The sequence below is a fragment of the Syngnathus acus genome, chromosome 16 (assembly GCF_901709675.1).
Source record: "Syngnathus acus chromosome 16, fSynAcu1.2, whole genome shotgun sequence".
Taxonomy (NCBI): domain Eukaryota; kingdom Metazoa; phylum Chordata; class Actinopteri; order Syngnathiformes; family Syngnathidae; genus Syngnathus; species Syngnathus acus.
The window spans coordinates 8,693,037-8,713,478 of NC_051101.1; the positions used below are offsets into that span (position 1 = coordinate 8,693,037).

The following is a 20,442-nucleotide window of genomic DNA, read 5'->3' on the forward strand; positions in this document are numbered from 1 at the left end:
TGGTTAACTCACTGGCAAGCTGCATGTTGTCCTACTGCTATGAAGACGCCTACATACGTAGCCCGCGGCAGAAACACGCCAGATCAAGATGAACCGTTGTAAACTGTAAACCGGCAAGCAGAAGTGAACTATGCAGCTTGAGACGCAGCTTTAATTTCACTTGTGCATGAACAATACATTGCCACGGTAAATACATATAACACAACCTTATTGTGGTAACTAGCATGCAATACACAAGAGGACTTTCTTTGCTACGAGAAGGAACCCTGGAGGATCGTTTTTATTATTAATTGGATTTCATATCACCTTATTTCAGACCTGTGTCTGCAATACAAACATACTTGAAAAGGGGAGCTTTCACAATTTTATACAAAAGAGGATGATTAAAAACAACAGCTTTTTTTTTTCTTCAAATTTAGCAACTAAAGGAAAATTAACTTATAATGTCAATCTAAATAAAATTTAAATAACCAAGTTAACTCAATTTTATTTATGAAGGCCTTAATAACAAGAGTCTCAAAGGGCAAACAGTTGCCAAATAATAATAACATAAGTCTTAACCATTTCTCATGTGAGTAAAAGTATTTGAACATATTATTGACATACAGGTGTGCTTTGTTGCCCAGATGTGTTGTAATACATTGATGTTTCAAATAATAAATATCACCAAATGGCAATGGTCTGTTTCAGATTTCCATTTCGTTGCAGAGGTCTGCATTTATTTGGTTAAGAGAGCTGCCGGTTGGTGGGAAAATAAGCAATTGTGAAGCTGAGAGAAAATGGAAAATAAATCAGAGCCACTGCGCAAATGTTGGCCATAGCCAGTAGGAGTGATGGAGGTGCAGTCTATTTTTCACAGAAGACTTGATGGAAAAAAAAAAATAGACTACTGTTGCGCCACCCAAAGTTACAAACGACTCATAAAAAGAAGTTAAGCAATTACAGGCAGACATTAGCCAAAAAGGACAAAAACAGCCCTTAAGAATTGTGCGATAAAGTATTTTGGATGGATGATACCAAATTGAATTTATCAAAGTGAAGGAGGAAAAGCTTAAGCTTTGAAAAGGTTCTGCTCATGATCTCAAACTCAGCTACGTGAAACTCCACGGAGGTTTGATTGATTGATTGATTGATTGATATCTTTAAATCAAGGCTTGAGCAGAATGCCTTCTTCTGGAACAAGCTAATTAATATATGCATTAATACAACACATGCATTTTTTTTGCTGTAAAACTCAAATGTCCTCCGTCAACAGAAAAAGAAGACTTAAATTCAGTTTGGAGTACAGACAACTGAAACGTTACTGAGGAGGGGGAGAAAAAAGGGCTACATTTGACATTCAGTAGTCAGTTTTATGCACCATTATAGTCCAAAATGCTAATCAAAAATCACACCAGTCCCTTTAATTGCTGATAAGACTTTCCTTGTCATTGATTCTTTGCTGCAAGGCCATCACAGTCACTCACAATAATTAAAATAACCACCTTATAAACATGATTCTCGTAAAGTGAAGGTCATCTACAGCAAGAGGAGATTTATCCTGCTTCGTGCTAAATTAGAGCATCGCTGACTACTACAGCTTAATGAGCTAACTGTCATTAGGCTGCAGGTCTGGAAATAGTTGATTGTCTGCTTAAGCTATGTGTTACGACATACCCCGGATCATGCAGGCAAATCTAAATGCATTTGCACTTGCAGGGAGGCAGTGGTACACACTCACAAACACACAACTGTCATCCCCATTAGCCAAGTGGAGTCGGACGGAAAGATGCATGTGGTCATTCAGAGAGGAGAAATGGTGTGACTAAGTGGATGCGTCTGAGTGTGGAACACTTAAAGGAGTAAAAGCATATTTAAAGGTGTGCAGGGACCACAAAAATTAAAAATGATAATTGTCCCGATTAAGAGGGTTTTCAAAGGCTCATCATTGACAATAGGATGCACTAATGGTTTTTGCAGGACAGCTGCACCTACAAACACATCCATCAATCACGCATGATCAAGTACTGAGCAAGACACACACATGCAGACACACGTGCACACACTAAAAAAAAACAATGGGATAGTGGGAAGATTTGCTTCTGTATGCAATTAATTAAAGACAGTTCACCTTGGACTAACAATCAGAATGGCTTGGTTCATTAAATTCACCTAATCGCTATCTTAAGTTATTAATTTGAAATTTGAGGAAGTAAACGGGGACTTTTTTAAGTATACGCTGGTATACCATTTTGCAGATAGTGGAGGTGAAGGTTAATTAAGGATAAAATGACGTCAGCAACAACCAATGTTGAGTAAAACATAAGATTAAAACTAGTGGCGGATTGTGCATGCGTGTTTTATATGTGAGCAGTGTCTTGGCAATTAATTGCTGCGGATTTCTTATTTTTTGTTCGTTTATTTATTTGAACAATGGGCAAATTCACATCAGCTAATGTTACTTTGTATGAACTCAAAAAAGCCTTTGCTTGCATCATGCATGATTGATGTATTCCTGTAGCTGCCACAAAAAAAGACATCACATTTTGTGTCAAAGCTCTGTCCTAGTTAATTGCAGGCCACATGCTTTAGAAAGAACTAGACCTGCTGTAAATGCAGCAGGGAGCTAATTTTGTCCTTTTCAAAACAAAATTCCAGTCACTTCGCACATGTTTCTGCCAAGCCATTAAGCCTGGATATTATTGTCTGATATTAAAATGTTCATGGTCCTCTGCTAATTATGTTTTCGGGAAAGAGGCCACATTGCAGGGGTCCCAATACACCCAATGACCTGCCCAGTTGATTGCAGCCTCTGCTTGATCAGTAGGCTTGTTTGTATTATCACGTCAATCGGGTTACCGCTGGCAAAAGATGTGAGCGTTGAGTCGGAAATGTTAGCTTGGTCTCCCTCATCTGTGCACTAAAACATACACAGCTGTTTCCTCTGCTTTCAATATGTGCAGCAAAATGAGGGGCCACAAATTGTATCAGAAATTCCATTGCTAAGGCATATTAATGGAAAATATGACATCCGGAATTAAAATTAACTTTTTATCTTGCATTCAACCTCCTGGGGTTTACTACAAGAACTACAAAATGGTAAACCAAGAATCTTTACATGAAAACAACAGTTAAATAGTTGTAATGAAAATGAACCCATGTCAACAATCTCAAAGTACTTTGATGACCTGAAATGGTGGTAATGGGCACATGCATGAAAACCAGTAGTAGCAATCTCACTTTAAAAATAATTGATGGATAGTATGCCATGCAACCATGCAAACTACACTAAAAAGCGGAGAGGTAAAAGTAGACTTTGCTGAAAAAGTCTGAATATGTCCTACAACTTTTGAATTGTGGTCAAAATGTTGCTGCAAACCTCGTATGTGCATGTTCATGAAACAAAACCCTCAAGCCTAACCATTTTTTTGTCAGTAACTCAACAAATGTAAACAAGGACCAAGGCAGAAGAACTTTTCCTGCACACAATTAACTTTGGCACAGCCTCGTAAGGACTGCAAAACAACGGAAGATGAAAGGAGACAAGGGACTGGCGGTAACTTATGTGGGCTAAAGAGCAGGACCCACTTTGTTTAGGGTATGAGCAGTCTTAGCTGCCAAAGAGAAGTACAGACACAAAGAATAATACACAGTACCAGAGGAAACAGCTGTGCAGAGGCCTGAAGTTGTGACCACCCATACCTATAGCATACAAACAGCATGAAATCATGTAAGCACACCCGCAAAACCTAATCAAATTAAAAAGCATGATCTGAACATACATACACACATTAAACGGCTATATAGTCTGTCAACAATTAACATATTGAATGCCAATTAAAAAAAAAAGAACACGTAAAGGGTGTTGGCATCTCTGTAAAGAGAATTGTCATTATTGTACATTAGAGAATAATTTGCTTTTCCACAGGTTACTTCCTCTTCCATATGCTTAATTTTCTTGTAATATTTATTTGATCTATTAAAGGTCATATTTTTTTCAGAAGGATCAACTGGATACTGCCACTGGCTTAGAAGTTTTTAACAGATTGTAAATTACATGAGCATGAAAATGATCTCATTAAACTGCAGTAAAACCCAATTTTCCCAGTCACAAATCAACCAATAACTTTAAATGTTACAAAACATCCAGTATGCAGCATGTGAGTGAGCTTGACAGTAGAAGAGGAAAAGAAAAAATGTTTCGATCATTTTTTTTTAGGTTTCTATCAGTGGACTGTCCATATAAACAAATCTGTGGTCTACACGCTGGTAAATGTTTACACTTTAAACACTCATGCCCTCATCACACATCACAAGGGCTTAAAAAAATGCTTAGCTGTGTGTTTCTTTGTGTCATGGAAAACAAGGATTTGATACAGTCTAACAGGATCAGCTTCATGTGCATTATAATCTATAATCTAATAAACATTAGCACTCACGCAACCAGTAAGAAAGTGCATGACCTCATGAACAGCAATAACAACTTGGATAGATCCCTTTGAGAATATTAGCTTAAGTGATCTAACAGCTTGTACAGTATGTTCTTCATCTGGTATCTGTAGTTTAAAGCATTTTAAATGGAAAGGATATGGAGGTCAAAAGTACCAAGAACAGCCCAGTTTAGTTTTGGATTTTTATTTTTACTGAAACCATTTTAAATAGGTGGCATATGCACCACTCAGTGACCACTCCTTTTTAAATGATTTAAATAAGCCTCAACCGCGACTCGTTTCCCTCGATTTGACCTGAGTCAACTCTCCGAGTCGATTCCCATGGAGATGATAATTAGACAGAATATAAATATGCACAAACACACATCTGCCTGGCACAAAGAGAGAAGAGGATAAACATAGCACAAGGATCGATACGCTCCCCCAAGTGTATATTCAGCTTGTTAACGCACAGCAATTCACAAAGAAACAACACAAAGCTAAAGAAAGAATACTGCGTCAATAGCATGCACCGTTGTGTTATGTTCAGATCTATAGCTTCTCACCACAATAAATAACAAGAACATGGAAAGTGAACTTAAAGATGGGGATACTTGTTCATGAATATCACTATGAAGGGGATTCAGGCAGATAACTCACCATGGTTATGATCATGACATTTAGGATGTTCAATTATACAAGTTCTGATGTAATAAGAGAAAGTGAAAATGTCTATTTGCAGTAGCTATTGGTCAGAGACACCAACATGAATATGGACAAGGAATTTTGTAATTATATGATTCATTTTTGTAATCACATACGAAGAGAACACACATCTCATACATAAGCAGGCAATAATTCTTGCACAATGCTGCCATGACTTAAAGGCCTGTATGACCTTCAATTACTTTGGTCCCACCCCCATCCAACAATCATGCCCCCCATGGCTGTCTTGTGCCTTTGCAGTAAACCTCTCCACCCACTTCGGGAAAGAGACTAATTTGACGCCAGATGTCAACAACAGCAAGTTGAGCAACTGAAAGGAAGAGTACGTCTGACAGTGTGCATGCTACAGCAGTGACCATTTGTCATTGTCAATATTAACTGTACTGTATGCGCAAGTGCTTTTTGATTTATGTGCGGCTGCCTGACATCAATATAATTCTTGTGACATAACTTCATCCCAACATATGATAAATCAATTTTCCCTAATTATTTGATGCTATATCATTACTGTGTGGAGCACAAATCAACCTGAACTTGATGCAATTTAAGAAGAGAACTACTTATTGTTGGTTTGTAACCGTATTCTTACACAGTTTGCTTCTTCTATTAAAATAAAGGATGCTATGCAGTAGGTTTTGCATACCTATAATGAAGCATATAAAAAGATAAACATAGACGTGCTTAGTCCCATGCCACTCCTATTTCCATACATTCAAACACGCATGAAAAAATGCCACACACACAGACAGAGTTCAGCGGGCATAAGTAAACGGCTTAATTTAGAGTAACAAGTGTTGATGTGGAGCGTGGGCAGCCTGGCAGGTAGCATCATCCTCGTGGATTAAACCAACACGCACTTTGTATTATGCAAATATCCCCTCTCAGGCATGTTTACATTAAAAAAGATGCATGTATGCACGTACACAAATGGACACACACACACACACACACACACACACACACACACACACACACACACACACACACACACACACACACACACACACACACACACACACACACATGGATGTGAGCAAGTTTAATGAAGAGCCAACACAATCCTTTAAACAACACGTGTCAGCTTTAACCTACTTTCCCAGAGTTTCCAAACTACAGGCATGACCTTCTGCACATGAGATAAAGTGCCTGGATACATCAAAGCTTCTACTGGTGTGTTTGTGAGCATGCTCGTTGCATGCAATGCATGTGAGGGGAAAATGTGCCATATAATATATGGGTCAGACATATTGTATGGCTATATCAGAAGTAATTGGCAAAGGGGCTCTCAGTTGTACGTTTGTGCATGTGTGTGTGCTGGTGGATATACTTATATTTGCGGGTGTGTATATGAATGTATAGGGTCGACTGGAAGAAATGTTACATCCTCCCTTTCATCTTTTCTCTGAGTGTGTCAAGACAGAAGTATCTTGTGAAGTTTTCCCAAGCAGATGGACGGCTACATAAGAGGAAAGTGGATCTGTAGGGACAAGTACAGCTCTTGACAGAAGTGCTCCAAGCTATGAGTATTTGCTGTGAACTTGGGAGTGGAGAAATTCTGAGGTGATGGACAGAGAAGAATATTTGAGTAAATTCCCAATTATTCATTGATCTAGATTTGGGTGGAAAGAGATTAAATTTGCAAGGGGGTTGAACTTTTTTCACCTTAAACGTGCAGTGGCAGATACCCTTTTTTAATTTTATTTAATGGACCAGAAGCACAAAAGGTAATATTAAGAAATCTCAGTTTTCTATAAAATGGCATTTAATCTATGAACTTCAACACGTGCCTTCATCAGAATTGAAGGAAGAGACTAATTTTGGCCCATGTTAAGCCCTTTCATGTATTCATGTTAATACCACACATAATGGTTGCAAAGATAACCAGTTACCTGCTTTTGCATTAAAACAAATGTCCAGCAGAAAGATGATATTAGAGTGAAGCCACCAAAGACTAAAAAAAAACGAAAACATATAACTGTTGGAACAACCCATGGAGTATCCAAATTTAAAAAAAAACTAATGTATGCATAGTTTGTACATATGTTATGCGTTTGTGTACATGTGCGTACAAGATGCTTTTCAGCAATCAGCACACTTACACCCCTGTATATTTTGTTTGCACACCAGTCAGGGAAGCTGCCCAAAACAACAGAAAAGCTAGCTCAGATGACAAAGTGATTGAACGCACAAACACCGAATTGAGTCTAGGGTGGTTTTAGAGCCTTGCTGAAGTTTACAAGATTAAAAGAAGCCCTAAACAACCTTTTTAATCAGTACTTTCTCCCAAGGCTAATTAAAACATTTGAACATTTGAGTCATTATTTTCTCTTGTACGTAACTGTAAATTACAAACTCTATAGAAAGGGTTATCCATCATACAGGAATCATGCACACTTGACCCCAATGTCAGTCTATCAGGATAATGAACATGTACAATGCGTCATTAAAAGCGCATGAATTGAAGCCAAAGGGGGGGGACGAATGTCGACAGGGCTCATGGATAAGAAGACGGAGAGGCTAACACACAGCGAGTGTCAGAGGGTCTAAGAGTCAAAGGAAGCTGTAGGGGGCAGATCACATCTCGGTTCACAGAGCTCAGAGAACAGGAAGCCACTGGGAGCAACCACGTACACACCCACACTCACATAACATATGGAAATGACTTCCTATTAAAAAGCTATTGAGGTTGTAATAGTTCATATCTGCTATCAAAGAAGTCAAGGCAACAGACACACACGCACACACTTGCTATTATGATTAATCAGACGAAATAAGGTTTAACTTTAATTCAAGGCTGTCGACCTAATTTCTGTTCGTATTGTGTAAGGCTGTGTGCGCGCACTGGCCTGTGAGCTTGTACAGAGACTAATTTGATAAATAATAATACGTTTGGTCAGTATTTATGCTAATTTATTCATGACCACCGGCAGGCATCATGTTTGTGTTTGTTAATTCGCTTAGTCGGCGTGTGTCTGTGTGTATGTAAAATGAGTTACTGTGGCAAACTCTGATGAAGTTCACTTGCAACCTTGTGTGTTTTTGCTCTCATTGGTCACTACAACAATGTGGCTTGTATAACTGCATTAAATTATAAAAACTGCATTCATGACAACAGTGTGCACGTTAATTTGGAGGATTGATATTTACATACATTTAATAATGTAAATATAATGTGTATGTAAATGTTAGTATTTTTTTAAACATGCATTACATTCTTTATTATTGCCCAGGGCTAATGACTTAATGGATAAGGGTTGCTGCGCAAGTTTAATATTGCTCGAAACAGTATTATCAGAAGCACACAAACAGAAAAGAAAGAAAACAGAAGTGTTGCTGTTTATATATTCATATGCAAGATAATCAACAGAACCTGACATGAGCAAGCACTTGGCGACGGATGCAAGGGAAAACTCCCTCTGTGGGGCAACTTGCCTTGCTTTGAGATGGAGAGAGAGTGAAGAGACAGACAACAGATAAAAAGAGCGAAAACAAGATAGAGGAGTTAAGAAGCCAGGGGGAAGGATGAGGGAACCATGGGCACAACTGCCGTGTCAACAACAATAATGACGGCAATAACGACAAAAATGGTCCGCTCACAACACAAATGTCCCCACGTCAAGGCTTATGATTGACAGCTGCCATGTTTCCAGGTCGTGCAATAAACTATAAAGTAAGATTACTTTTTATTCATGAGTAGGTATTTCTGAGGGATCCCCACAGAGACAACTAAAGAGTGTGCCCGCACACACACACAAAAACACAAACACGTTCACACACTTCATCAGCATGGGAGAGTTTTCCCCCTAACCTACACACGCAATGGGGGTCAGAGGGAATCAAAGAGAAGGCTTTTCTCTGGCATGACAGATGCCAGGAGAGGCCATCTTGTCAGGCAGAAACACTCAACAGCTTCTTCAGCCGAAAAGCTGAAGTGACATTTACTGGTGGTTGAGAGCAAGCCAGTCATGTCAGCACAGTCCCAAATGTGAAAGCATAAACACGCATGCAGCAAAATTACACTAAATTGCAGAAAGTAATTGCAGCACATGATTTTCATTTCTGGCCTCTCTTAGGCATACATTGTTACAATTTGCACAAATGTGTGCCCACATTACCATCTTAAAAGTTGAAGAAGCTACAATTTAATGTGACACAAAGAATGAGGTTTCAGGAAGAACCAGTTTCTCACAAAGAATTAAAACAACTGCGAACCTGTGAGGAAAAAAACATTTGCCTTTTGCTCTAAACATTTGTTTTTTGAAATTGAAAATTAAATAAAATGTTTTCTAATTAAACAAAAACTACCATATTTTCCGGACTATAAGTTGCTCCGGAGTACAAGTCGCACCAGCCATAAAATGCATAATAAAGAAGAAAAAGACATATATATGTCGCACTGGAGTATAAGTCACATTTTTGCATCGTGATGATGCAGTTATTCAAGCAAAGGATTTGAAACTAAATGCTACTTGTTTTTGAGTCAATATGTGCCAATCATTTTGCTAACCAAAATGTTAAAATTTCATTAAAAAACAATAATTTTATGTTGTATATCAAGTTCATATGCAATGTTCATATAAAGGCTGTATGTCATCCCATATATTTTAATATCAAATCCAAATATCTTCAGTCAACCAATTAGGCTCAGTGTTCCATTACATTCGGAGGGCAGCAGATGCCAAAAAGTGCCAAGAACGCATTTGTGCAGATTTACTCGTAAACAGAAAAAAAAAAAAAAATGCAACGTTACCTAAACGTAAAAAATCCTCAGAAACTGTAACTCGCAACATTGTTGCACAGACTTCAGACACAAGCTGATCAGACTGCAGGGCAGGCTGACACAGATTCCTGTCCAAACATGTCCTGACATGTACAGACATGTAGCCAACTTGTAACCCCCAAAACATTCTAAATGTTTCTCATTTTCCATGAATACATGTTTTCTTTTATTTTTTCTGTTATCACTTTATTTATTCATTCGTTCATTCGTTAATTCATTCATTTTATTTATTTATGTATTTGTTTGTTTGTCATCTGCTGTTGCACAAAAATATTGCATTTTGATGATCCCTCTTTCAAATGGTTCCTTAACATTTTATGAAATAGTAAGTCGCTTGAGTAGTGGAAGAAACATTTACACACTTACTACCAGTCAGGCAAGGGCAATGAAGTCATTTGCAACCTGAAGCAACCAAAGAGAGCAACAGAGTTAAAAGAGTGGAAGGGAACATTACTGGAGGACATATGCAACAGTTTGCACTATGTAGCATTTCCAAACATTTCTCGGAGCAATTGTCTTTGTGGGTATGAGTGAGTGCAAAAGCTGTCCCCACCCCCCGTAGCCCATTCGTGACACCCACCACTAGGGGCTCAGGGCTGTGGCCATGGGTGGCCCACTCTGTGAGAACTGATTCCTGCAGGGAGTGTGAAAAAAATCCCCTAGATGATATCAAAATATACATCATGGGGAGGGCACACACAAACACGCAAGAATGCATACACACTCACAAGGGGACCAGAGTGTTGCAGTGATAACAGAAGCACAAACCAAAGTCATCTCTATGAAATGCTTGAAGACATCAACTCTGATTCCTGAAGCAAACAAATGGGTTTCATCTGTATCCGTACAAGTGTGCCTTTGTTATTATGCATTTTGATATCAATATATGTCTTATTTTTACTGCTCCACTAGAGTAAATGTCAAATGTGTGCAAACAGTCCAGTGTCCAAGTGATGTGACTCCTGTTTTTAATTCCAAACTTTAAAATAATTCCGAAAGCTAAGCCTTATACTTAAAACATAACACAATGGTTTTACACTAAGGTCCCTTTAGGGAAATACTGCAGTTTCTAATCCCACAATGACAATATCATCATTCTGCTTCTGGCACCTCCTATTCATGTTGCAGTATGGGATTTGCTGATGAGAAAACCGCCTGGTAGAATGTGATGAACTATATTTCCAAAGTACAGTTTTAATCGCTCTGCTTCGTTGCAGATAAGCCAGTCGTGGCAGAGCATCAGACATTTAAGGCAGAGCGATCACACAAAATTCACTTGTTGATCAAAGACACTAGGCACTGCTAACAGTGGTGTGATTTGAACCAAAACAGACAACTGAGAATGCTTAAGAGACGGAATGTGAGGGAGGATCAAAAGGGGAGACAGTAATGATCAACCGGGACAGCGCAAAGGGGCAAAAAGAAACACGGAACACATGAGGATCGAATCATCACTGCGTGTAATGTGGGAGTGAAGTGACTGAATGGTTTCAGGCAGGGAAAGAGAAACATCGGCAAAGTGGGACAAGTTGCATAATGTCTCAATTGAGCAAAACCATATTATCTGAATTCGTTTGTCACAAACATTTCATAAGAACATGTCACCATGAAACACTGCCCAGCCACTGCTCACGTGTTGACATTTTATTTGCCAACACGTTTGGTTTTCAACACTTTGGTTACATCTTTATTGTTCTCTTAGGGTATTTTAGCCAATCTCTTTCAAGTAGAGCATTGCCGTCACGACAGCATTAGGGTGAGGTTTCTTTTACCAATGTTAACACTTGGGCTGGAAAATAATTCAATAAAAATTCCAGGTTAGGGGCGGTGGGTGTGTCAGATGTCGGGATGAGGGAATTCCGGGCACATAAAAAAAGGACTCAGTTTCCAGTGTACAACACAGAATATGTCAATTAATCAGGAGATGTCAGAGTGAAAGCGGCTGCACCTTTAGAGCTAGAACGTGGGGATGATGTTTTTCTCAAGGACACTTTGACAGTATTGAATAATCAGAGCGGCATCTCTACATTTTCAGCACTTAGTTTCAACCCCAAATTTCGGTGGATTTCAAACAGCTCCACTGAATTTGAATTCTTACAAGCATTGTTCCAAGAGAAAGACAAAGCCACTTTTTTTTTTCATGAATGATGTTACTCTGCAAAAACAAATCAATCTCTTTATTATCAACTGCCCAGTGCACTAGTCTCAAGACGTGGTGATCGCTGAGTTGTACCCAAAATTTTGGAATGCCCTCTTTTTTTTTATATTGGTTTGCACAGTCAGAAAATAACCCCAAAAATATATTGAAACAATAATTATTAAAGCCAGGTACCCCAGTATTTCTTTAGATGTGTCATTTCTTTGAATGTTACAACCTATTAAGACTTTTAATTAGAGAGTCTTTAATGAGTCGTTTATGTGCCTGCTGGCAATGAGTGCACTGCTTTTGACTACTTTGCCTCTTTAAAGCACTTCAACTTTGATTAGTGCAGTCCGAAAAATGACAAATAATAATTCTCTGTGTGAATGTCTGAAGATGAACGCTTTCTATCAGCTACCTCCTCTGATCTGAAGCATTTGAGAAATGCAAAGGACATATATGTGCCACAGAGCAGAACTCGTAGGTATCAATCAGGATTTGGTTAGTGACACACGACCAAAAGGCTGAAAGGGTTCAGACAACGGCTTGTGTAGATTAAACAGGCCAATTAATCTCCCCTTCTTCAGCCTGCCAAACTGCAGGTCTCAACTTCAAAGCACACACAAAGTTGAGGACTTGAGCCATTTGTACATTTTGGTTTTCACTCATGTGTGACTCAATGGGTTTATGGAAACAACCTTGTAGTCGTGTAGTCTCTTATCTTCAATAGGAGAGTGACTGTATACGAACCAGTCAGGGCAGAGTGTAAAACTTCCTTGTGTTGCCCGAGGACATAAAACCATCTGACAAAAGGGAGGGGAAAAAAAAAAAAAGCTAAAAGGGAGGAAAAAAGCTAAGCTGAAAAGAGAATAAAATTTCAAGTTCAAGATTAAATTACATCGGCGATCTTGTGACATGAAGGGAATAAAGCCTGAAAGACCGTGAAGCAGTGCAGAAGGGCGTGCTGGCAAACAGGAAAGGAAAATAAATTGTGGCATGAAATACAGAAATCATTATTATAGAATTCAATACAGTGCAACACTTAGTGTGCGTGTATGTTTTTGCACATCTATTGACTATGCGACAGTACATCGTCATTATCATGACGTAATCAAGTGACAATCTTATGCAATTTGTTGACTTACAGTCTTACGCGATTGCCATGAAACTTTTTTTATTCTTTTTAACATCTAAATGCAAACAAAACTCAACTAATCTGCAAAAACAAGAAAGATATTCAATTACTCTTTTCAAACCCGTTTGGGGCTTAAACTGACAACAACAGGAAAACTGGCAGTAAATTGATATCCCATATAAATCTGAACACAATTGTATGCCTAACATCTTGCGAATAGGAAATGCACAGTGGTGCTATCATGGGGGCGAGCCAAATATGAGTCAGAGGATTGAGAGGAGTTAAACATTTTAACAGGCACAAACCGACTCTTCCGAAGCGTGTAAGGCCTTACAGACAATAAATAAGTTTGGTGGTTGAGCACATGGTCTGAGCTTAAACGTAAGTGTTGTACTGCCACCTATTGACTGAATGTGCAACTGCTCTCCCCTCCCCCACAGAGGAGTCAGCCTCAATGCCCTCCGAAGGACAATAAAAAGCTGAGAAAATTGATAAAAAACGTCATTAATTTTAAAAGAAGTGAGAAATTCACAAGATAGTTTATCTAATTACAGTACTTAAAAAAAGCTATATTGTAGTTACACTTTTGAAAAGAAAAATGAAAAAATTAAGTTGTTTAAATGGAAGGTGGACCATGAACAACGTAATACAATCCACTAACTATGGAAAAAGGACAGAGGAAAGAAAAAAAGGTGTGGACACAAGTTCACAGAGGACAGAGCAGATGGCGTCTGCTTCACTCACACAATAACACTCACACACATTGCATATGCACAAATACACAAGCACACACTGGTGACATAATAGTAGCATGCCAGGTGTGCAGTTGGTGGCCTGCAGTCTGGCATGGGCCAAAGTGTGCAAGTGTGTGTTGTCTCGATCCCTTGCTCTCTTTGTGTGAAAGGGGCCCCCTATTCACTCCACTCTGCTGCCAGCTTGGCACTTAATCACAGGACAACACACTACATGCACACACTAGGACAGGCACACACACAGACACACAAAGCCACGCGCGCAAACACCACCCTCTGTTGCCTTTTTGTCCAGCCTATGGAGCGATTGAAAGGAGGTCAAAGAAGAAGCCAGAGAGAAACAAATCAAATACAACGATACTTTGGCTGAACTTTAAAATGAAACTGTGTAAACAAAAGCAGAGGAGTAAAAAATAAATGTCACCTTGCTCTAGCACTAACAATCCACTAACCATACACACTCACAAACACACACAAACGCACACACATTAAGCACCATGGCCATGCATAATACGCTGTGGTAGAGGTGAGACTGCAGCCGTGTGTCCAAATCGGGCCTCAAGAGAGTGCCCGGGTAAAGTGTGTATGGCTTTCTATCATGGTAGGGACAAATGTTTGGACGCAGAGTATTGTGAAAACAGTTTGAGAGAGGACACAACGTTTTAAAACAAAGTTAAGATTGGGTTGAGTTGTTCTGCTGTGTGTGGATGTGGCTGCACAAATACAACGGAAATATAAATGGGGAAAACATATGTTTGAGATTTCATGCAGGACTTCATGTGAAGTTTTTAATTCAGGTCTTCCAGAATTTTCAAATTACAGATGAGCATTTGACTCTTTCTTCAAGTGGTCATCCCCAATTTATCAATTCATTGTCACTTTTTAAATCAAAGTTTTAATGGTATGACAGAATCTCTCTCGATGCCCATGTGCTACCGAGTAGAATGCTGGGAAAGGTTGTGCCACAGAGGAAGTCTGCATGGAAGTCAACTTCCCATTGATGATGTCATCGTTCTTGTATAGAACACTTTGCTCTTTAGAACGCAAAAGTTGTGACTTGATCAACAAAGTCTCTGCTGGATAAAGTGAAGTAGTGCATTTATTTATACGTCACGTGTTGTATATGCATGTTAATCAACATTCAATTCCACAAACTCGTTGCAATCTTAACTTTCAATTTATCCAATAATATGTCAATCTCCAATTAGAATCTTTAACCATTTTTGTCTGGGACTCCCCATAACCGATTCTATTCTTTCGAGAAAACATTTCCTCCAAGTGCACTATTGTCTCCATTCTGAATACATCAAGCTGCAAAGATTTGCAAAGAAAGAAGTCAGGAAATGTTTCTACAAGTCGGGGTGGCATACATGTGAACTCTGCTCTGAGTGTGTGGTTGAGAATTCAGTGGCTGTACAAGAGCCACATAATGAAAAACTGTTGCTGGAGCCTAAACGATATATCTGAGCGTGGCCGAGCACACATGGGGAGACTTTCCTGCTTAAAAATAACAGCTTCTCAGTCTGCAAGCACTTCTATCCAGAAATCAATTTTAGCTCATCCATGAGAGCTTTACCAGAGGATAATGACTTTGGCCAGAATTTATTTAGCAAGCGCAGCAGATTTCCATGTTATTTCAAACAGGCCGTACATAGTGGTGACTCAACCACGATCAATGCAGCTGCTGTGTCAATATTTAAATTGTTCCAATCTGTCATCTACACATCAATACAAGACACATTTTTCAGAACTGTACCCATATGCTCATTCTATTATTAACTCATTCACTGCCAGCACAGTTAAAACGTGTCTTTGACGTCTATAGCTGTCAATGGCAGTGAATAAGGTAAAAATAAAGCTATGCGTGCTATGAATCCGGCACTCTTTTCAGCCTTAACCACGGCATGACTGGATCTACTCACAGGGTAAATAACCCTTGTGTACTTCAGGCGGGTTACTCCACTCATCAAAAACTCAGCGCTACCAATAAAACTGGTGGAACCACTGACCCATGCTGGATTGTTCCTGGCAAACCTTGGCAGCCCTGTCTGCCCAAGTGTCACGTTACAGCAGCGGCGGAGGTAAACAAGAGCTGACACCTGTCACAGATGTTGCAGCTAAGCAGTGAGCTTGCCCACATATCTATCGGAGGCGATCTGTCAAATGCCATCCAGCTGATGCCAATGGAATAAATGTGTCGTTCTTGCTGTTTGAAACGGATCATTCAGTCATGTGGAAATGACATAGTAAGGAATATCAAACGTAGGCACATTGGGCATTGGTTGTCACTGGACAGCAAAGGCCAGGAGGCTGTTTGACCTTTGATTGGTTCACAATTTATTTGACCCATTAGAAAGATTGGGAATCAAAACAAAATGGAAACAAAATACAGTAAAAATACGGCAATAATTAAAGACTCAAACGGAAGGTTTTAGATATTGGGTGCTAGCAAGTCATGGCATTATGACACTGGCTCGAAACACAAGTGGTGTCGTGATTTTTAGGACGCATGTCACACACTAATGAGATGCGTCATGCAGGAGTGATAGCTGTTGTGTCTATGAAGTGTCATGCTGTGCTGTGGTTGAGACATCCGCCTGATAGTTTAAAATGCTACGACAAAAGCCAAAGTATCCCAATAAAATTAAATTCACTCGTAGGTGAAACAGCTTTGGCCATTCCAACTGAAGGAACTCTTAAGGTATTTGTAAAATTATATCACAAAAACAGTAGTTGCTCAGGGATTTTAATTAATGTAATGCCTAACGTAAATAATACATTTCATAAATCCTTTCAAAGTTACCCAAGATGAACCAATCAACTCCCAAAGCTGGCTGACTGGTCAATGAGAAATACCATTCATATTTGCTTGTTACATTTTCCTATTCGCCATCAAATAGCAAATCCAACTGTGGGTTTTATTATGGTCATTTCGATTTGGTTCAAAAAAGAAAACGAATAGCAATTAAAGTGAGAGTCAAAGCAAAAAGAGGGCGCATTTCATTTAACAATGATATAATTTCAAACTGAACAAAGGGTCTTCGGTTTATAAATGTGGTGCATGATATGTTTAATAAAAAGAGATTTCTAAAAGGGAGCATTTTGATTAGATGGCTAAAGGGCGCAAGGAGTAATTATGCCCAAAAAGAAACCTGCTTATCACACTTGCCAGTCTGTAGTGTGTTTGCGTGAAATGATCATGTTGCAAAGAATTAAATCCATTTTCAGAGACACATGGATGAAAGGAAACCTTTAAGTGTGATCTCATGTTTGGATTTAAACATGAATTATGAGGATTGTATGTTGTGGACCTAAAAGTCTCATTAAAAAAAAAACAAAAAAAACCCGATCTTGTCTGTGGTACATCCACTGTTTTTTTAAAGGGGGCCACAACCTTCAGCTTCCTCTTTTTGTATTTTGAAAACAACAACCGCCTCTTGCTATCATGTTTCCTGTTATAACGGATCAGTCATACATAATCTCACCGACAAACTAAGCTTCCTGCCTCGTGTTTTATGAAACGTGTTTCTCTTGAACTTAAACATGTTACATTACACTGTAATACAAAATAATATTTGTAAAATCATCTACAAAAGTGAACATTTGGCAAATGAGAATATAATTTCAAGCAACAAAACAATGTACAACACAGTCTTAAAAAACAGTTTCCAGAATGCTACATGTGTCTCTCAACTGTGCAAAAAGTGAAAAGGGCATGAGATCTATCTTCAACCAGCAGTGTCTTCTATCTTATATGAATGCACGCACACGCCAACACCAGCTGGTGAATTCGCCCTTGAATGGCCACCCCCGGGCAATATTGTGCATGCAGTTGTTTTAAAGAGTTCTGGATACTGTAGTTGGCTGCAAAAAGGTCTCAAGTTCCAATATGGGTTGCGGCCATTATATGCGTGTTCTGCTTGTGCTAGTTGTTCACAGTACAGTACATGGCTTCCTCCCGTAGAGCAAAAACATGCCTTTTCACTGCTCATTTGTATCGATTTGAGTGAGAACAGTTCTTGTTCTTGACATGTCATCATTCAATGAGGACACTTGGGATAGGGTTCAGGCTCCTTCCACACTCCACAGAATAAGCACTTTGAGTGGGTGGATGGGTGGATGAATGGACAGACAGGCGGATGGATGGATTGATTTGGTGGTGCGTCGGAGAGACGGACGGACAGATGGCGAGATAACCATTTAATCAATGAATCAATCAAGAGTTGGGGCATGCTCCTTAGTTATAGCTGAATCTTATATTTCCAATTTTGTGGATCCATTTGTCAATGGCTAACAGTCAAGCCATAATCAAGTATGTTTTCTGTGACTTGTGCACATAAAGGCCTGACCTCCATCAAACATCGGAATGAACTAGAGCTGAGCCAGATCTTTACATCTGTTACCTCTGACCAAATACAGTACTGCCCCCCACCCAAAAAAAAAAAATCCTGTGTACCATAATTGTGGTAAGTCTTCCAAAAAAAAAAAAAAAAAAACAGCTTTATATGCAAAAGCCAGATTGACTAGGCATTGTAGCTACTGTTCACAATAATCCACTAAAATCAGGATCTGTAATGTCAATAGGTAGATTTGCCCTTGACTGACCCGCCTGGGGGTCTTTTTGAGCCATCGCCTGCTGTGCGGCAGGGAAGCTGGGAGTCTACACTTAAGAAACAGATGCCAGGGCACAACAGCTGTTCATCTGGCATCAAATCAAGCCAAATGGATGGACCCACAAAGCAAGAACAAAAAAAAACAACATGTGTTAGTAAAACCTTTGCCGCATGATAGGAGGGCCACACGCGAACTGAAATCAACAATTACCAATGTGAAAATATGTGAGAAATATGTAACTCACCTTGGAAAGACTGTCGAGCTCTTTCAAGCAGCTCTTCTATGGGATAGCTGGCCAGGTCTCCTCTGGCATGCTTTGTCTTGCAATAGGTACATGCATTCAGGCACCTGAACAAGTAGGTAGAGAGAGGATTAGGTCCATTATCTAACAAATGAAAGAGCAGTCTTTGTAGTGGTTAGTTATGCCTCAAAAATCTTCCATACTTTTGGGAGTACAAGGCTCACAAAATATTTTTAAGTGCACCGTATAAGGACCCCCTGTGTCTTGTGAATGGATGTTGAAATAACACAAAAATTACTGTATGTTTATTTACAATGAAGCACTTACTTGGAGGACTACACAAAAAGATATATTATGAATTTCATCGATTTAAGTCAAATAATAAATTTGGCACAATGAAACACATTTTTTAGTGCAAAAACTGTTGATGTGCTATAAAATATGCTGGAGCATGGCAAAATAGCATTTCATCCAAATGCCCTAAAATATCAAACTGTGACAAATGTTTGACCTCAGCCCAGTTTCTCAGTGAAAGAAGCCTCTGTTGTTCCACTTAGTGCCTTTTATACAAAAAATTGAAAAGATTTCTGTTTTTTCTAATTCATTTTTAAGTGGAATAAATTGCCTTGACAAAACAACTAGTTGATGATCAATAAGCAGAAAAAGGCTGTGATTTGAACCAACTAATGCGATGATGGTAAATGTGGGATTTTGGGAAAACTATTCTGTCTGCTACTGAGAAAAATCTAAATAACAGGCATTGCACTATGGCTTCACGTAAACTGGCCTTGGACCCAGAGACACAAAAATATTTGGTTCAAACAAGTGTTGCCATTGTTTGAACGATTCTTCATTTGTTTCTTCTTTCTGAATCCCACACAGTATTTGAGATTAGTTGTACTACTGTCATTTCAGGTTAAATAAACTCAGAGCCACAACTGCTAGAGTAAAATACTAACTTGCAACTGTTTCTTCATTTGATTTGATTAATTTTAATAACATCACCACCATCTGAAGATAAACCAAAACCCATAATCCACAGTTCATTTCAATCACAATTTTCGAATTTATTGTTTGAAAGAGAACTCTAGGAAGCAGTTAAGAGATTAACGCATCAATGCATCAATAATCCTTTAGAACTATAAACTCCAAGCATAGAGGCATGTCACCAAAGGCAAGAAATTGAGGAGAAAAATAGTTGTGTTTTAATCTGTCTATCCCTGCCACACTATGCGTTGCTTATCCCAGTTGAGGGCACTAAAGATGGCAGCTAGGTCACATAACCCCGATGTGGAGAAAACAGAGACAGATGGGACTCCGCAAACGCTCACACACAGACATTCACCACAGCCACCACCACCAGGGGGTCCATCCATCTTAATGTGATCAGGCCCAGCTGAGTGGATCACACCAACATTAATCTCAAGAGACAGTGGTCTACTTGCTTCAGTGTGTGTGTACGTGTGTGTGTTTGCATAATTGTGTGTGTGTGTGTGTGTGTGTGTGTGTGTGTGTGTGTGTGTGTGTGTGTGTGTGTGTGTGTGTGTGTGTGCGTATCAATTCCCCGAATGTGTGCATGTGACATTGTCAGTGCGCTGTTGGTGGGCATTTGTCCAATATCACCACATCGCATTAGCAGATTCGA

The 20,442-nt window shown here is 39.1% G+C and overlaps 1 protein-coding gene across 4 annotated transcripts in view; it reads right to left on the minus strand.

The window, feature by feature from the left end:
• The window catches only part of cdkal1 (CDK5 regulatory subunit associated protein 1-like 1), a 130,198-nt gene that overhangs the window by 56,821 nt on the left and 52,935 nt on the right, over positions 1-20,442 (minus strand). For all 4 annotated transcript variants that reach the window (XM_037273761.1, XM_037273762.1, XM_037273759.1 and 1 more), the window contains one exon: positions 18,801-18,904. In XM_037273761.1, the coding sequence (XP_037129656.1) occupies positions 18,801-18,904 (104 nt within the window). The remainder of the gene's footprint in view (positions 1-18,800; positions 18,905-20,442) is intronic.